Source organism: Ictalurus furcatus, chromosome 15, assembly GCF_023375685.1.
Source record: "Ictalurus furcatus strain D&B chromosome 15, Billie_1.0, whole genome shotgun sequence".
NCBI classification, from domain to species: Eukaryota; Metazoa; Chordata; class Actinopteri; order Siluriformes; family Ictaluridae; genus Ictalurus; species Ictalurus furcatus.
In genome coordinates this window covers 1519226-1539137 of record NC_071269.1, presented here as the reverse complement: position 1 = coordinate 1539137, position 19912 = coordinate 1519226, and the positions used below count along the sequence as shown (strand labels likewise).

The 19912-nt window shown below is 37.8% G+C and overlaps 2 protein-coding genes across 3 annotated transcripts; both read left to right on the top strand.

Annotated features, from left to right (window-relative positions):
* Positions 1-2598: 2598 nt before the first annotated feature.
* LOC128619593 (heat shock factor protein 5-like) lies at positions 2599-9907 on the top strand. 2 transcript variants are annotated; one of them, XM_053643862.1, is made up of 6 exons: positions 2599-2939; positions 3997-4501; positions 5039-5152; positions 6416-6507; positions 6711-6851; positions 8064-9907. In XM_053643862.1, the coding sequence occupies exons 2-6, from the start codon at positions 4012-4014 to the stop codon at positions 8109-8111; spliced, it is 885 nt and encodes a 294-aa protein (XP_053499837.1). In that variant the 5' UTR covers positions 2599-2939; positions 3997-4011; the 3' UTR covers positions 8112-9907. The 2 variants fall into 2 exon arrangements, with proteins under 2 accessions (XP_053499837.1, XP_053499836.1); XM_053643861.1 differs by having other exon boundaries at positions 6711-9907.
* A 1171-nt stretch (positions 9908-11078) lies between these two features.
* On the top strand, positions 11079-19000 carry LOC128619383 (L-rhamnose-binding lectin SML). The gene is made up of 3 exons (XM_053643548.1): positions 11079-11097; positions 18436-18556; positions 18661-19000. Exons 1-3 carry the CDS (start codon positions 11079-11081, stop codon positions 18779-18781), a joined length of 261 nt encoding a protein of 86 aa, XP_053499523.1. The 3' UTR covers positions 18782-19000.
* The last annotated feature ends 912 nt before the right edge of the window (positions 19001-19912 follow it).

The window sequence follows — 19912 nt, the reverse complement described above, 5'->3', positions numbered from 1 at the left end:
TTAACCGCCACAGAGTCACTCCGGTCCACATGGATGTTAAAGTCACCCACAATTAGAATTCTGTCAAACTTCATTCTCAACACTGACAGGAAGTCAGCAAACTCTGACATAAAAGCTGCATGTGTCTTGAAATTACATGAATTTCTCAAAATAAACAGAAAAAGCAAGCAGAAATCTGTTTTTGCCTAACAACATTACATTTCAATTGCCCAGTGTTTAAAGGTGAAAATACACAACAAAATTGAAGTCACGCTGTTTAGGTATAGAAACTGTAACATACACAACACAACAACACATGAAATCTCTCTTACAAGAAATGCATAACACCGTCTCTACTTGAGCAGATTATTTTTAAGTGAATGTACTCATGCACTGCAGGCATCAGCTCCGATGTTCATGAACAGCCTCTGAATCACCTCAAAGGTGTATGTGAAGTTCTTGGGGTAGTTTATGTTACGTGCATAAAGCAATCCCATCAAGTTGACAAATGCATTTGGTACATCACCAAGATTGCGTAGAACGACAACTTCTTCCATTACAAGGGCTACATCACTGCAGTCACACGGAATAGGGTCCATCACATCATCCACAACTGTACTGATTCCAACAGTCACGCCCTTGATTAACTCTTCTTCAGAATCTGTGTGCTGTATTAAAAACAAAGACAAACTTTAAAATGTGCTTTCACACACACATCCTCACAAGCGCAGCGACTTAAGAACAGCATGAGTGAACCGATCTTAACTTTACTAGTCATCACACAAAATGAATTAATATTAGAAGGTGGAAAAAAATACAGTACAACATCCTGAAATTCATCATCTCTCATGAAAATAAAACAAGGTAAACTCCATCAAAATAGTTGGAAATATCAATACATGGACTTCCATTATCTGAATATCTTCCAACATCTTACTTTCCTCACAGACACTTACCTCACAGATCTGTAAGAACTGAGATGGATTCTCCCGCATGGACAGTGGCAGCCCCAGCAGTACTGCAACCCTCTTCCTGTGATTTGATGCCTCAAAAGTACAAATGTTTTATATTCAAATTATGCAGGACAAGAGAAATAGCAAGAAAGGAAATGACCACAGTATTTACAAAACAAGTACACTTGAATAAATCTACTCACATTTTTATCCAGGCTCTCCAGTATGGCACTCCTTTCTGCGATGTCTGCATGGCGCCTCGAGCGGTACAAATACAGCAGCTTTGAGGCGTGTTTGTCAAGACCCTCATAAAAGGACTTGCTCAGGTCCATCGACACAAGTCTGATGAGTTCTGCGCTGATCTTCCATCATTACAGAACATCAAACAAACATAACACAGAAACATGTTAAACACTGCAAAAAAAAAAACTTATTTGAATTTTCACAATGCAGGTCAAAGGTCATAAGGTTCCATTCCAAAGTACTACAGCACTGCTGTACAATGTAGCCAAGTCCATAAAGTTACACGTTACTTTAGGTAAAAGAACAAAAAAAATGCAAGTTTAATCATTTTTTCATATTTGATATGACAAAAAAAGACAGTTCTATCAGTGCCTGATGTAATTCTATAAAGAAAAGAAAAGTCATTCAAAAATGTAATAAACAGTGTACCCAAGCAAGATCAGGACCAAAGTAATAGATTCTCACCAAATCTCTTGATAAATTTCATGGCCAGCGGTTCATATACATATTGATATTGTAAGCAAAGCTAATGAGGGAGCATTACAGTGGAAGCAGGAGCATCAGAAAATGAGAGGTTATATAAATAAAAATTACGTTCAAAGACTTGCATACTTAAACAAACTGCTTAAAATCAAAGTGCGAGCATAGTCACAAATATTAACACAAGAAAGTTCGGATCATTTTACTGACTCGGATCTTTGAATCTCGTTCAGCAAAATGAACGAATCTTTTTTGCATCATTTAGTTCACTTCAGCAGAATAAAATTAAGATGTTACATGTTAAATTCCCCAACACCTCTAGTACTTACGCAAACGTTGATCACATTTGGAATAAAAAATAAACTATAGGCTAATGCAACCGAGGCCGAATTATGAGAAACAGAAATGATTGATTAATTGCTTAGCATTAGCAGTCTGTTAGTTCACCTCCCGATCCGAGTCGTACTTCTTTGGTCACGTCACATTTGATCAGTTCACGTCTCAAGTCTTCAGGCTCGAGGCATTCGTTCATCACGTGACTGCCCCATATTCTGAATGCAGTGGGGCTGTGAAGTGATGAACGAACGACACGAACCAAAGATTCCAGAGGTGAACTAATCATTTCTGTTTCCGGTACAGAACCTATGGGGATGTTGCTGCGCATGCGCGTTCAAAAATGAACGGATCACTCTCTGAGACAACTCGTTGTTCCCGAATCATATTAAAGATTCGTTCAAAATGAACGATTCCTTCATGAACGACACATCACTACACAGTGCGCCAGCACTTAATTAAGTTCTCTCTCACGGTTTTTGCTCTTTTAACACCACGCACTTCCCGCTCTGTATTCTCGCATTCACATTAAAAAATAAAATAGATAAATAAACACTGAATGTGGTACACACACATATTTACATATTGTGATATTTAGCAATATCTCAATATATCTGAATATATGGCATTTCATTGGTATATACATGCACTACATATACATGTTTACATGGTAGTTTATTAATCAGAGTATTGTCTTAATCGGGTTAATAGTGGAGTATTGTTGTCCATGTAAACGCACTGATTGACTCCCTTCCATACAGACAGCAATACAAGATGACATCACGACCTATGACATCAAATTCTAAATTACAAATTTGTTTTGATTCAAACCGGTCAGTGATCATTGTTGTCCACAAAACCTGAGAAGACGCACACAGCCCAACCAGGAGACCAAATTGTTGTGGAAATCATCAAGAAAAAACACTCACAGACCTCTGAAGTCCTCTGAAGGTAAAAAAAAAGGTTTATTACAGAAAGATGGTTAAAACAGGATAGAATAAAGCAGGATAGATTAATGAGAGCGCTCTGAAGCGCTTGTGCTGAACCACTACTGTAGATATGAAACGCAGAGCACGACACACTTTTGTGTACCGATCTAAGTGACATGACATGGCCTTCTTAGGCCTTATCCTCTGATGAGAATGAAACAGAACAAGAACAACACTATTACAAAGTAAAAATGAATCATTTCCCTCACAGGTGTACCCCGCCTGGTGCCCGATGCTCCAGGTTTCCCGACACCCAGTAGTATAAGCGGTATAGAAAATGGATGGATATACATTTTATATTTCTCAATCAATCATTACAGTCTGTTAAGAACTCGGGAATTTCTATAATATCCACTGAAAAGTTAAAAGTGTACGGCACAGCATTGTTTTGTCATAGGTTGATATAATCACACCTGAGTGATGAGCCCACATACATAAAAAGAAAAAGAAAAACAGACTGCAATTCAGTCAAAATTTTCCAGATTATGGGTTTACCATATTGTAGTGTTACAACCTGGAACCTGGTACTGACTTTTATATTAAAGTGGGGGATCAGTACACACTAAAATAATACGTAATACAATAAAAACACAATTTGTTCAAATTATTTACAAAACAAAACATTAATTAAACAACAAAAACAAAAACATTACAGTTGTTATTTCATAAGTATTCATCCCCGTTGCTGTGAAAGCCCTAAGTTCGTTGGAGAGACACAAGGCCACAACTTCACATTTTTGGTTTGCTAATGAAGAGTTATATATTAGTACATTTTGTCATAATTTTTGGCCTAAAGTTTTTTTTCCTGCTAGAGGAATAACATAGGCTACGTCCAGGTTGCTTGACAACTCTAACGGTCAATTTTGACAACATTAATGCTATAGCTCGTTATTGTTAGTGATTTTCAGCTGTTACTGAAGATGAATGTGTTATGTGTTAGCTAGCCACCTACTATCTAGTTAGTGCTAGACAGTAATTGTTACATTCAGTCTCCTTTTTTTTCTCCCTTCTGGCTACAGATCTTTTTAGCTGATATGGAAAACACTGATGCAACTTTTGGCACCTTCATCAACCCCAACTACTTCCCTGGCAAGTTGTGGCGTTTGGTGAACGATCCCCAGATTTGCTCAGTCTGGTGGGACGACAGCGGGGAAGGGATACTTGTTCATCAGGAAACATTCGAAGCCGAAGTGCTATTGTCCCAACCCACGCATTTGTCTGAGTATTTCAGGACGACTGACTTCATAAGTTTCGTTCGCCAGCTGAACCTGTACGGCTTCAAAAAACAACGCATGAACATCTCGGACAAGCAGTCGAACAACTCTCCGATTAAAGCCCAACTGCACCATTTTCAAAACCCGTACTTTAAACGGGATAAGCCTGAGCTCCTGCTCGATATAAAGCGACGCACGCCTCTCAATAAGGCCAAGCTCGCCGGCTTAAAGGTGACCAGCAGGACGCCCAGACGTTTCCATCACGTGATGCAGAATTCAGCACAGGAAACCTCTGGCTTAATGAGCACAGGTTGGTAGTGTTTCAACAAGCAGATGAAAAGAATAGACAGAATATATTCATTCATTCATTTCAGTAACAACTTTAGCCTAGTCAGGGTCATGACGGATCCAGGGCCTATCCCGAGAAAACTGGGCACCCTGAATGGGACGCCAGTCCATCGCAAAGCACCGTGCGCACACACACATTCACACACTCGTTCACACATAGTGCCAATTTACCATAAACACTCCACTTATAACCTGGAACCTGGAAGAAACCCACCTCAACCCTAGTCCACAGGTTTCTCCGCCACTGTGCGAATTCTTTAAATCTGGAAACATTTTAGCCCATGTCCTTCGAAAGACTGGATAGAGGAATCCATTAGCCTTAAAATAAAAAAAAGATTTTGCATATATAGGAATGTGTAGAAAAAAAGAGAAAATAGACAAATATAATGAGAAAGCGTACGTCATTTTGCTAGTACAGTGCCAGCTAGATAACTTTGCGGCCTCGGTCATCATCTGTAGTTTTAGTTTATCAACACTTGACTTGTCTCTATCTGTTCAGGTTCAGTCTTGCTTGAACATCAGGGAACCCCTTACCACCATCCCTGTAATGTCCCTCAGCAGGAGCAGAGGAGCAACACACCTCATCAGTCACAGTACGGGTTTTACACACCAGGTGATGATTTAATACATTTTGTCCCCTTTATAATAGCTGTGAGCTCAGCCTTAATTAGTATAAGCAATCGATCTGCACGCTACTTTAGTAAATACAGTAGTATAGTGCATTATTCTGACGTGTAGTTTAATTGTATGCAATTTAGGATGAAGCCCAGTCCATTGTTTCACAATTTCAGTGTTGGTGTTTCTATCTATCTATCTATCTGTCTATCTATCTATCTATCTGTCTATCTGTCTGTCTGTCTGTCTGTCTGTCTGTCTGTCTATCTATCTGTCTGTCATTCTGTCTATCTATCTATCTGTCTGTCGTTCTGTCTGTCATTCTGTCTGTCTGTCTGTCTATCTATCTATCTATCTGTCTATCTGTCTATCTATCTATCTATCTGTCTATCTGTCTTTCTGCCCATCTGTCTGTCTGTCTATCTAGCTATCTGTCTATCTGTCTGTCTATCTGTTTATCTGTCTGTCTGTCTGTCTATCTATCTATCTATCTATCTATCTTTCTGTCTGTCTATCTGTCTGTCTATCTATCTATCTATCTATCTATCTATCTTTCTGTCTGTCTGTCTGTCTGTCTATCTATCTGTCTGTCTATCTGTCTGTCTATCTGTCTGTCGGGCTATCTATCTATCTATCTATCTATCTATCTATCTATCTATCTATCTGTCTATTTATATTTTGTCCATTTTTAATAGATAAAAATGAAGATAACGATATCGATGTAATTCTGTGTTTTGATGTTAAACCTTCAGCGCATAATTCAGATATTCAGAGTCTTCTAGTGAGTCATTCTAACAACTGTTATATGTTTAATGCCTGAACAACGTAGTTCTAAAGTTAGAAAAGAAAATAAATGCTGTAAACAAAAATAAATAAAAGCCCACAACGTGCGCATGCCGGATTTCACTATCTATTAACAGCTAATAAGATCTATCTAGCAGCTAATATTTTACTTGAATGTGTCCCCTTTCACCAGCTCAAACTTCTCAGCATAAAATTAAAAAGGGCTGTGGGAGTGTACAGGAGCGGGGTGTCAACACCATTACAGTCCATTGTCACAACATGATTGTCCTTCATGTCATTAGTCTGTACCTATAAGCAGGAAGTCCCACAATGCCTTGCAAAGAATGAACAAAAACTGTGTGCAGAGGGGCTGCCGGAGCTGTGATATGGTTCCTGAATAATCTATCTTAGTGATGTGTTGTTTATGTCTTACCAAGAAATGAATGCTTTATTAACCTTCAATGTTTCCCACCCCCAGTGTATCAGTGCAGTAGCCTAGACGTCTTGGATTCAACAGTGCCATGCTTTCAACAACCCGCTGCTTCCTACTCTCCTGGTGACTATTACCCTGTAAGAACTGAGAAACCTTTTTAAGTTTATGTACTGTTCTGATCACTAAAAATGGCTAGTGTCGTTATTTTAGCCAGTGTAGGCATGTTAAGGTTTGATGGTACATGTTGCAGTATGAAGGGAATGCTGGGAGGTCAAACAGTTAAAAGTAAAACCTCGATGTGTAAATAATATTAATATGAATTTTCCCACTCATTGCTCAGGACTACTCAGTCAGATACGCTGATCTGATCGATCAGGATCCATTCTGGAGAGCAGGTGATGTTCCAGAGTCCAGGACGAGTGACCAGGACAAAGAGAAAGAGGAACTGGACGCTATATTAGAGCTGGCGTTGGACCTGCAGGTCAGATTAGATGATTTCCCATCAAGAACAGCCCCGAGTGTGTATCTGTGCTTACAGTGTAGTCAGAGCTGCCGTAGTACCATGAGGTCCAATAATCGGAATCCAGAACCAAGAACTGTTTACACGGTTCAAGAACATACAGTGCCCTCCACTAATATTGGCACCCTTGGTAAATATGAGTAAAGGATGCTGCGAAAATGTGTCTTTATTGTTTAGCCTTTTGACCTTTTGTTCAGCCTTCCTTGCTTATATTTACCAAGGGTGCCAATAATAGTGGAGGTCACTGTATGTGGTTTAAATTCCGTAGGTATGGAAAAACACTGACACCATTGTGCAACCATAAAATGTTTGCGGTGTAAATCAGTGTGTAGCCACCATTGTTAATCCGTATTATTCATTATATTCATTCCTTATTTCTGTTCTTGCACCTGTTGTAAAATAATCAGCACATGACTGAACAAAACTTTTTTTTTTTTTGTCATGAATTTGCAGTCAGAAGCTTATAGACTTGTTTGTGAGGTAATGGATTTGAGTTTATGAGTGCGTCTCAATCAGCTCCACAGGTCAGTAGTCAGGACACTGATCAGGGAGTGGACCATTTGAAGGGCTGTCTCAATTGCGAAATCCTACCAGTGTGCACTGGCACGTTCGCTCCCTGAAAAATCCCACAATGCACCACGAAAACCAAGGAGCTTAGATGTTCACTATTTTCCCTTACTGAAAATGACGCCATGTTTTCAGAAGCCTCTCAGATCGAACAATGTGGCGGACGAACGCTGTTGTTGTAGATCTCAAATGGTTACTTACGTTAGCGATTTTTTACTTTATTTGACGTTCTATATATTGTTTATTTGAGTCTAACGACTTTAATGATTTTTAAAAATCTACTAACTAGTCTACGATCCTACTTGAAGTACCATGACAGACTAATGAATATGCCATATAATGTTAGAAAGATGTCCGTCCCGCATGTTGAGGTTAAGTGCCAGTGGTGATGTTTTACAGCGCGAGTACGTAATCATGTTACCGGAAACTGAGTCATCAGGGTCCTAATGTGTAGTGAGTCAGGGTCTTTACCAGTGCCCGAGCTCATGTACACCGTATACTGATTCACCACCTAGGGATCGAGGGAGCTGATCGAGACGCACCCTACTGTATGTTTTGTGTAATGTGAAACATTAATGTTGTTTTCTATGTATTTTATTTATTCAGGATGAAGTTGATGCCCGGAGGGCGCTGCAGCTATCACTCACCTGTTAAGACAGCTTGAGTGGGTGTTACGAACCCGTAGTGGGTGCTACGAAAAATAATCTGCCAAACAAAATGAATCAAAGAGACAGAGGCTGAATGCAGTCGATACAAAAAAAATCATTTGTAAAATAGACATTTGATTGAATGACAGTTTATAGTTTTTATGTGTATTTTAGGAAAATATAAGATGTAAATTACGTCCAAGTCACTTGAGAGCATTACTGTAAATTAATGTAAACCTCTAGCTCTCTAGATTATTTGTTGTAATAATAAGAAGAAGAATTTGTGTTTCACATTTTTTAGACCTGAATGTTATAAATGTTAGGAAGACTTTTTATTTATTTTTTAATATCTTATCTTTTTTATCTTATTCAATATCTATGACTCTGTGTAGACCAGCACACTGGCAGGTACACACACCACAGGAAAACTGCAAATATTTGCCTGTGCTAAGAGCGGCCTGTTCTCCTGAAGCTGTTATTTAATGAAGTATAACCTTGTTGAAGGGCAAACAGTTGGAGCTGTTTTAGTGATGTTTTAGTGTTGTAGCTCTATAGCGCTCTAGATTATTTGCTGTAATAATAATTGTGTTTCACATTTTTTAGACCTGAATGTTATAAATGTTAGGAAGACTTTTTGTTTATTTTTTAATATCTTATCTTTTTTATTTATTCATTTCAGGCATACTGTTTTAGTCTTTTTTATGCTGCCTGACATGTAGAGAAGTGACTGTTACCAATAAAGTGAATTATTTCTTTTAACAGCATGTCCTGAAGTGCTTTATTCCTCTTATACTACAGCAGTTTTTATTTATTAAGGAACAACACATCATACCTGTTTATCTGTTTATAGCTGTGTTGTAGAAAGTCTGCAAAACAAAGTAGTTTCTTATCACTTGTGTTGTAAGACCTATAAACAGTCGATCCCCCACCAGCCGCTCATTTTATCATTTTTCTATCAAGTCCTCCATCCTGAACACTGTTTCATGTTGGAAGACTTGAAGGAACAGTTTTATCACTGACTTTTCCAAAGTGCTGAAACTGGAGGCTCCGTCATAAATGTTAAATACTGTAAATGTGTCCTTAATTATCATTAACTGCAAGCTGAAATTCAGATCCATCATCTCATATTCATCTTTAGATCTTAAAGCCTAATGTCTTCAGTGTATAGAAATCAGAAAAGACTTGGCCTTGTTGTTCCAATACTTTTGGAGGGGGATGTATTTAGCTATGATGCTGCTATGTAGGGTGTTACTATGGCACCCTATTGTAACTATGGTAACTATGGTTGTTATAGTGTTGACCATGACGTGATCCTGGCCTTACTCTGGTATATGTACATGTTGATGGTTGGTATTAATAGTAATATATCATAGGAACCATGATATAACCATCTATTGTAAGCCATTCTCAAACCAGCTCTGACCCATTGAGGCATGGACTCCACAAGACCTGTGAAGGTGTGCTGTGGTATCTGGTACCAAGACATTAGCAGCAGATCCTTAGCAGCAGTTATGTAAGGTGGGGCCTCCATGGATCGAGCTTGTTTTGGAGGCCAAATGAACACCTTGAACTCTGTCATGTTCCTCAAACAAGTCTTGAACAATTTTTGCAGCGTGGCAGGGCACATTATCCTGCATGAATCCTTGTCCAACACATCAACTTGAAGAACTGACTGTTCACTTGCTGTGTAATATATCTCACCCCTTGACAGGTGTCACTGTAACAAGATAGTCAATGTTATTCATGCCACCTGTCAGTGGTTTTAATGTTATGGCTGATATACATTTATACATTAACGCAATGGTTTTCAAAGTGGGGGCCGCCAGGGGGCGCCCGGGGGGCCTCAACAATTTGGTGTTATAAATAAATATATACATGATTCATATCAAATAAAGACAAATTTATATCAGTGATCACCGTCTAAATACTGTGGCAACTTGCTATAAGACACCAGTTCAATTCCCACACTACATTGTGCCTACATATTAGCCATCAGATAAGCACAAGTAAAAACTGTTTGACATGAACTACACATCAAAACTTTAGACACACTCATTCCGCATTTAGTCATCAAAACTCTGGAATAACACAAATGGGAACTATGGGAATTATATTACTCCTGAGGTGAACTAATCGTTTCTGGTTCCGGTACAGAACCTATGGAGATGTTGCTGCGCATGCACGGTCAAAAATGAACGAATCACTCGTGGTTCCCGAGTCATATTAAAGATTCATTCAAAATGAACAAATCACTCAGAGACAACTCGTTGGTCCCGAATCATATTAAAGATTAGTTGAAAATGAACAAATCACTCTCTGAGACAACTCGTTGTTCCCGAATCATATAAAAGATTTGTTGAAAATGGACGAATCACTCTGAGACAACTCGTTATTCCCGAATCATATTAAAGATTCGTTGAAAATGAACGAATCACACTTTGAGACAACTCGTTGTTCCCGAATCATATTAAAGATTCGTTGAAAATGAACGAATCACTCTCTGAGACAACTCGTTGTTCCCAAGTCACATTAAAGATTCGTTGAAAATGAACGAATCACTCCAAGACAACTCGTTGTTCCCGAATCATATAAAAGATTCATTGAAAATGAACAAATCACTCTCTGAGACAACTCGTTGTTCCCGAATCATATAAAAGATTTGTTGAAAATGGACGAATCACTCTGAGACAACTCGTTGTTCCCGAATCATATTAAAGATTCGTTGAAAATGAACGAATCACACTTTGAGACAACTCGTTGTTCCCGAATCATATTAAAGATTCGTTGAAAATGAACGAATCACTCTCTGAGACAACTCGTTGTTCCCAAGTCATATTAAAGATTCGTTGAAAATGAACGAATCACTCCAAGACAACTCGTTGTTCCCGAATCATATAAAAGATTCATTGAAAATGAACGAATCACTCTCTGAGACAACTCGTTGTTCCTGAGTCATATTAAAGATTCCTTGAAAATGGACGAATCACTCCGAGGTAACTCGTTGTTCCCGAATCATATTAAAGATTCGTTGAATATGAATGAATCACACTTTGAGACAACTCTCGTTGTTCCCGAAACATATTAAAGATTTGTTCCTCCGGGTACTCTGGTGTCCTCACCCAGTCCAAAGACAAGCATGGTAGACTCATTGGCATGTCCAAAGTGTATGAATGGGTGTGTGAATGTATATGTGTATGTGCCCCGCATCCAGGGTGTATCCCGCCTTATGGCCGATGCTCCCTGGGATAGGCTCCAGGTTCCCTTGTAGGATAAGTGGTATAGAAGATGGATGGATGGATGGATGGATGTAAACCCCTCACTGATGTGATTTTCATCGTTGCGTTGAATAGCAACATCATATACATTTAGTGTTTATAAATAATTACAAATCACTACAGCAGTGCATGCATCACTCTGATTGGTCGGAAGCTCCTGCGCACACGTGTGGAAAAGCACTCGGTGATAAATTTAAGGATTTCAATGACATATTGTGCTACTTATTTGTCATTTCTGTTTAAGATAAAAAGTTAGGTAACGTTTCAAATTGAACACTAAGGTACTACATACTCAAGTACAAACTGTATACTATCTAGGGTCGGGCTGATTTCATGATTGTGGTGCATTTAACCCTTGTAACACTAGGCAGAGGGTTCGCCTCACACCTCCAGGGTCGGGGGTTCGTTTCCTGCCACTGCCCTGTGTGTGTGGAGTTTGCATGTTCTCCCCGTGCTGTGGGGGTTTCCTCCGGGTACTCCGGTTTCCTCCCCCAGTCCAAAGTCATGCACGGTAGGCTGATTGGCGTGTCTAAAGTGTCCGTAGTGTATGAATGGGTGTGTGTGTGTGTGTATGTGATTGTGCCCTGCGATGGACTGGCACCCTGTCCAGGTCCAGGTTCCCCGTGACCCTGTAGGATAGGTTGTATAGAAAGGTGGTATACCTCCTCACCTCTCCAGGGCCCTGAGTTCAATCCTGAGCTTGGGTTATTGTCTGGGTCTTGAGTTTTGCATATTCTCTTGTTTTTGTGTTTGTGTGGGTTTCCTCTGGGTTCTTTGGTTTCCTCCCACTGACTGAAAACATACAAATAGGTGGATTGGTTATAGCTAAATTGATATTAATGCATATGTACTGTACGTGTGTGCGTGGTGCTCTGTGCTGGTCTGTTATTCCATCAAGGATGACTTCTCCCACTTGACACACAGTGTTCCCAGGATAGGCTCCGGACCCACCTCAAGAATCACTCTGAGACAACTCGTGGTTCCTGAGTCATATTAAAGATTCATTCAAAATGAACGAATCACTCAGAGACAACTTGTTGTTCCCGAGTCATATTAAAGATTTGTTGAAAACGAACAAATCACTCCGAGACAACTCGTTGTTTCCGAGTCATATTAAAGATTCGTTGAAAATGAACGAATCACACTTTGAGACAACTCGTTGTTCCAGAGTCATATTAAAGATTCGTTGAAAATGAACGAATCACTCTCTGAGACAACTCGTTATTCCCGAGTCATATTAAAGATTCATTGAAAATGAACGAATCACATTTTGAGACAACTCGTTGTTCCCGAATCATATAAAAGATTCCTTGAAAATGAACGAATCACACTTTGAGACACTCGTTATTCCCGAGTCATATTAAAGATTCATTGAAAATGAATGAATCCCACCTCGAGACAACTCTCGTTGTTCCCGAGTCATATTAAAGATTTGTTTAAAATGAATGAATCACACGTTGAGACAACTCGTGTTCCCGAGTCATATTACAGATTCGTTGAAAATGAACGAATCACTCTGACACAACTCGTTGTTCCCGAGTCATATTAAAGATTCCTTGAAAATGAACAAATCACTCTGACACAACTCGTTGTTCCCGAGTCATATTAAAGATTCGTAGAAAATGAACGTATTACTCCGAGACAACTCGTTGTTCCCGAATCATATTAAAGATTCCTTGAAAGTGAACGAATCACACTTTGAGACAACTCTTGTTGTTCCCGAGTCATATTAAAGATTCATTCAAAATGAACGAATCACTCTGAGACAACTCGTGGTTCCTGAGTCATATTAAAGATTCGTTGAAAATGAACAAATCACACTTTGAGACAACTTGTTGTTCCCAAATCATATTAAAGATTTGTTTAAAATGAATGAATCACACTTTGAGACAACTCTTGTTGTTCCCGAATCATATTAAAGATTCGTTGAAAATGAACGAATAACTCCGAGACAACTCGTTGTTCCCGAGTCATATTAAAGATTCGTTGAAAATGAACAAATCACACTCTGAGACAACTCGTTGTTCCCGAATCATATTAAAGATACATTGAAAATGAACAAATCACTCTCTGAGAAAACTCGTTGTTCCCGAATCACATTGAAGATTCCTTGAAAATGAACAAATCACTCCGAGACAACTCGCTGTTCCCAAATCATATTAAAGATTCCTTGAAAATGAACGAATCACACTTTGAGACACTCGTTGTTCCCGAGTCATATTAAAGATTCCTTGAAAATGAACAAATCACTCTGACACAACTCGTTGTTCCCGAGTCATATTAAAGATTCGTTGAAAATGAACAAATCACACTTTGAGACAACTCGTTGTTCCCAAATCATATTAAAGATTTGTTTAAAATGAATCAATCACACTTTGAGACAACTCTCGTTGTTCCTGAAACATGTTAAAAATTTGTTGAAAATGGACGAATCACTCTGAGACAACTCGTTGTTCCCGAATCATATTGAAGATTCCTTGAAAATGAACGAATCACTCCGAGACAACTCGTTGTTCCCAAATCATATTAAAGATTCATTGAAAATGAACGAATCACTCTCTGACACAACTCGTTGTTCCCAAATCATATCAGATTCATAAAGATTCGTTGAAAATGAACGAACCGTTCATGAACGACACATCACTACACAGTGCGTGAGCACTTAAGTTCTCTGTCACGGTTTTTGCTCTTTTAACACCACGCACTACCCGCTCTGTATTCTCGCATTCACATTAAAAAATAAATAAAATAAAATAGATAAATAAACACTGAATGCGGTGCACACACACATGAGACACTACATATTGTGATATGTAGCAATATCTCGGAGGATAGTTTATATCGTCGCATGTGAATTTCTTCCTCAGGCTAACCTGCCCCCTGATTTTTGCAAATCATGGAGATAAATTGTTGATATATTGAACATGTATTAAGTGAATAGAAGAAATAATTCTTAGCTAGTTTTGTTTCGTTACTTTTATAGATATTTAGCTTAAGTTCACTTTCTAGCAACAATATAATACGATTAGCCAAACTATGTGTGGATTAGCCGCGGTTTAATTCGATGTAGAAACGACGTAAACAATACTTGTATTGTTTACTATTATAAACAATTAACTATTATATAGTACATGTCGTTTTTACAAGATATTAAATCAATATGAACAAATATTTACTTAACAAATTTGACAATGCTGGAAGATTGCAATCTTGCCCCACAACAGCGCCCACTATCGTCTTTTGTCTGCTTTGCGCTTCACGTGAGATCTCGTGATGAATCTTCAAAACGTGACGTCATTGTTTTATTGATTCAACATATACTTTTCAGTTGAGGTGACAGACACTGTCGATAATTCAACTTACAAACTAGTTTTGACAGTGAAAACTTAACATGTTAAGTTGACTGAAGAACAAAACAAAACAAAACAAAAAAAACACTTTCCCTTTCTCCCAGGCTTGAAACTCTCTGTATAGGGATTTCAGAGTAGGAAGCGCACCCCTGTATCTATCTATCAATGTTGTTGTTCTTCTGTTATTAAACTAATGTAGTTGTATGTAATTAAAGCTCCTGTTTAATTCTTTTAATAGAGGTTTATTCAAAACTGCATACTTGTTAATTAGTGTTTAAAAATATGGCATTACGATGGGAAACGCTTCAGAATCTGCTCGGTTTGGGTGTAGACCATTTAATAATAATAATAATAATAATAATAAGACTTCTAATATGAGTTCCATGACTGAGACTTATAATTATTTCTTTTTATTAGTAGCTATAAGCACTTTTCATCTGTGTATTTGCTTAAATAACGCATAAAGAGCAGAAACAAAGAGAAAAAAATAGACCACATGAAGCACGGATTTATTGATCACTTTCATATGATTAATGATGAATTTTAATTTAACCAGACACAAATACGAGCATAAAATTACAGATAAAATGACAAGCCATGACATCTTGGCATCAGGGGAGGGATTGTGTACCTTTCGGTCTTTCTATATTCGTGTCAGTAAAAGTGAATCATTTACATGCTTGACTCACTGAGTCACTTTCTGTTCTGAACTGCTTGCCAATAGATTATGCAGCAACGCCGCCTGCTGGACAGCATGTTGTTGACATTTACATTTGGCAGATGCCCTCATCCAGAATGATTTACAGTTGAGGTCATATGCCTGAAAGTTTACATACGCCTTGCAGAATCTGCAAAAAGAATTTTTTATAATTTTTTAAAAAAATATATATATATATAGGCTGGATAATAAAACAGCATTTTTTTTTATTTAGCATGGCCCTGAATAAGCTATTTCACATAACAGATATTTAGACCCAAGGTCAGGAAGATAAAAAAAAAAAAAAAAGGGCCATCTAATTTTTTGTTTGTTTGTTTGTTTGATTTCCTGCCTATTTTGGTTTAAAAAAACATTCCACAATTTAGACTTTTTAAATTTTATTTTTATTTTAAATTTTACAGCATGTCCACTGTAGTGGACCACAGGACCATTTTAATTTGAAAAGACAGCCAAACTCATAAAATAAAAAAATGAACAGATTATGGCTGTAGAGTGGTATTAATCGAAGAACAAATTCAACTTAAAAAACAAAACAAAAATAAATGATCATTCTGGATTGTTTCTCTTGCTTGTTATTGCAAAGATGATAGCATATTTTTTATTAAAATTTAATGCATAGTCATTATACAGTGCCCTCCACTAAAATTGGTACCCTTGGTAAATATGAGCAAAGAAGGCTGTGAAAAATTGTTTTTATTGTTTATCCTTTTGATCTTTTGTTAAAAAGATTCACAAAAATTCTCTGCTCTCATGGATATCAAACAATTTCCAAACTAATCAGGTTTATAAAATCTATATCTTTGTTAAATATGTACAACAATTATTGGCACAATTTTAGTCAATACTTTGTGCTAGCTCTCTTTGCCAAGATAACAGCTCTGAGTCTTCTCCTATAATGCCTGAGGAGGTTGGAGAATACATGGCGAGGGATCTGAGAGTGTTCCTCCATACAGAATCTCTCCAGATCCTTCACATTTCGAGGTCCACGCTGGTGGAGTCTCCTCTTCAGTTCACCCCTCAGGTTTTCTATGGGCTTCAGGTCAGGGGACTGGGATGGTCATGGCAGGACCTTGATTTTGTGGTCAGTAAACCATTTTTGTGTCGATTTTGATGTATGTTTTGGATCATTGTCCTGCTGGAAGATCCAACCACGGCCCATTTTAATTTCTGTCAGAGGCCATCAGGTTTTCATTTAATATCTGTTAATATTTGATAGAGTCCATGATGCCATGTATCCTAACAAAATGTCCAGGTCCTCTGGCAGAAAAACAGCCCCAAAACATTAAAGATCCACCGCCATGTTTAACCGTGGGCATGAGGTACTTTTCCATATGGCTTCCTCTCTGTGTGCTTCAAAACCACCTCTGGTGTTTATTACCAAAAAGCTCTATTTTGGTTTCTTCTGACCATAGAACCCGATCCCATTTGAAGTTCCAGTAGTGTCTGACACACTGAAGACGCTCGAGTTTGTTTTTGGATGAGAGTAGAGGCTTTTTTTATTGAAACCCTTCCAAACAACTTGTGGTGATGTCGGTGACTTCAGATTGTAGTTTTGGAGACTTTCTGTCCCCAAGACTCAACTAACTTCTGCAATTCTCCAGCTGTGATCCTTGGAGATTTTTTTGTCACTCGAACCGTCCTCTTCACAGTGCGTTGAGACGATATAGACACACGTCCAATTCCAGGTCGATTCATAACATTTCCAGTGGACTGCAACGTCTTAATTATTGCCCTGATGGTGGAAATGGGCGTTTTCAATGCTTGTGCTATTTTCTTATAGCCAGTTCCCACTTTGTGAAGCTCAACAACCTTTTGCTGCACATCACAGCTATATTCCTTGGTCTTACCCAATGTTATGAATGACTAAGGGAATTTGTCCTATGTGTTACTTCATATTTATATCCCTGTGAAACAGGAAGTCATGATTGAACAATTTCCTGTTCCTAGTCACCCAGGTGTATTTTTTAAAAAAAATGAAAACTATGGGAATATACTTCAGATATAGTTTTCTCATATTCATAGGGGTGCCAATAATTGTTGCACACCTTTATTTAACAAAGATTTTTTTTTATAAACCTGTTTTATTTTTTGTTTTGTTTTGTTTTTTTTGCAATTGTTTGCTATCTATGAGAGCAGAGTATTTTTGTGATTTCTTTTTTAACAAAAGATCAAAAGGTTAAACAATAAAGAATTTTTCACAGCCTTCTTTGCTCATATTTACCAAGGGTGCCAATATTAGTGAAGGGCACTTTCTGTCGATACAATCTGTCAAAATAAAAAGTACAAACTTTGCATTCTTTAGCCAGTTTGCAGATTTCATGATACCACATGGATACTCTTCAAGCCTCATTGATAAATTATATTTGTCACTGATGATTTATCACAGGTTGTAGTGAATAGTGTGTGTGTGTGTGTGTGTGTGTTAAGTACATTAAGATGGTCCTGGTGTCCACTATAACTGACATTCATAAAAAGACTAATATTTTGAATGAAACAATTTAACTGCTTTCAGAACTAAATTTATTATTTCTGACACTTACAATATTTTAGTTATCTTTCTTCTTTCCATAAAATGTTCTTGCACCTATGCCGGCCATTTTGGATGCAGTGTATATGGTCTGCACTTATATATATATATATATATATATATATATATATATATATATATATATATATATATATATATATATATGTATATATACTTATGTGTATATATATATATATATATATATATATATATATATACACACACAGTGTATATATATATACACACATACATATGTACAGTGTAAGAAGTTGTTCCTAGCATCCCAGACTATAACATGACGTATCACTAGAAATCCCAGGATGTTCTCTGTATAGTACAGCAGGAATTACTAGAGTAGCTCAAAAAAGTAAAAGGACATGCATGAAAACAAAAAGTCCACTATAGAGGACACAAGTCAATGGGTGAAGTCTCAGGAGGATAAAATGTGTTTTTTACAAAAGTCAGTGAGCTAATTTTCACCCATCATGCCAACTATGGTCGGAGGGATCGTCCAACATGCGTTTCACTCTTAGCAAATACATCTGACTGTTTCTACCCCCAGACCTATAACGTACGCTCCAGGTAATCAAAGCTTCTTCAAACAACAGGAAATGGAATGTTCTATCACATTAGTAAAAAGAAAAAAAGAAGAAGAAGAAGATTTCTTTGATGCTAATTGAATGCAGGTGCAGTGGGAAGAAGTCTTGCAAGCTAAGAGCTTCAACTGAGGTTTTCTCTGATCCTTGCGTAGGCGTCTCCAGATACTTGGAGGTGACTTATAGCTGTACCGAATATAAGATTAGGTAGGTGAAGGCGATTCGTTGCTCTAATAATACAAACATTTAATGCATTTCAGAGCGTAAAAACATACGGGATGCTCTGATTGACTAAATAAACACTAAATAAATACTGTGTGTTCATTTTGAAGCACATTCAGCTACTTTGCATAATGGCATAGGGGTGGCATACGTGTCTGGCTAAGAACTTTTTTTTTTTTTTTTTTAAAATGTAAACGTACAATTCTTAAAAAAATTCTTAAATTCTTTAAAAAAAAAAATTGTACTGCCATGCAAATAATGGGGTTGTCTGTGTTTGTCAGAGATAAACAAAGCTTTTCCATGATCATGAAGATCTAGTTTGAGTGACTCACTCAAACTTGCAATCATAAGAGGACATGAAGATATAGGACTAATACATTCATGATAATGATAACGAGTCTTTATTGATCACATATACATATGGACAGTGAAATTGTTTTCTTCGCATACCCCAGCATGTCAGGAAGCTGGGGTCGGAGCACAGGGTCAGCCATGATACGGCGCCCCTGGAGCAGAGAGGATTAAGGGCCTTGCACCCCCAACCTTCCAATCAGAAACCAAGAGCCTTAACCGTTACGCCACCCCTGTCCCCACGTGTTATACATATGTTATATGCATGTATAAATAAATAAATAAATAAATAAATAAATAAAAAAAACATATATGTGACTGATTTATCTGTGTCTGATAACTAGTACAAAATAGTTTGTTTGAAAAATAAACAACAGACTGGCAGAATTTGATCAATGAAAAATTATTTTTTTTCTTACTCTTTATTGATTTGATGCATCACTTTCCACTTCACGTTACTTCACATAAACATATCTTGATATAGGTGATAGGCAGCTTAAGGGTTCATGCATTACCTTCATTGGTTAATTTCTGTCCTTCATTGTAATTCACAGAAACCAAAAGACTCTAAAATAGGCCCAGATTTATGTACATATGTACATAAAGCACTAGGGCGCACAGTGGTTAGCACGTTCGCCTCACGCCTCCAGGGTCAGGGGTTCGATTCCCACTGTGGCCCTGTGTGTGCGCGCGGTGTGTACTCCGGTTTCCTCCCCCAGTCCAAAGACATGCATGGTAGGCTGATTGGCGTGTCTAAAGTGTCCGTAGT

Excerpts from the sequence above, each read along its gene's own strand:
- LOC128619593 (XM_053643861.1), top strand. The coding sequence starts at position 4,012 with ATGGAAAACACTGATGCAACTTTTGGCACCTTCATCAACCCCAACTAC. Across the intron at positions 4,502-5,038 it reads CTCTGGCTTAATGAGCACAG|GTTCAGTCTTGCTTGAACAT; the intron begins GTTGGTAGTGTT and ends CTATCTGTTCAG. Across the intron at positions 5,153-6,415 it reads GTACGGGTTTTACACACCAG|TGTATCAGTGCAGTAGCCTA; the intron begins GTGATGATTTAA and ends TCCCACCCCCAG.
- LOC128619383 (XM_053643548.1), top strand. Across the intron at positions 18,557-18,660 it reads ACCTATAACGTACGCTCCAG|GTGCAGTGGGAAGAAGTCTT; the intron begins GTAATCAAAGCT and ends AATTGAATGCAG.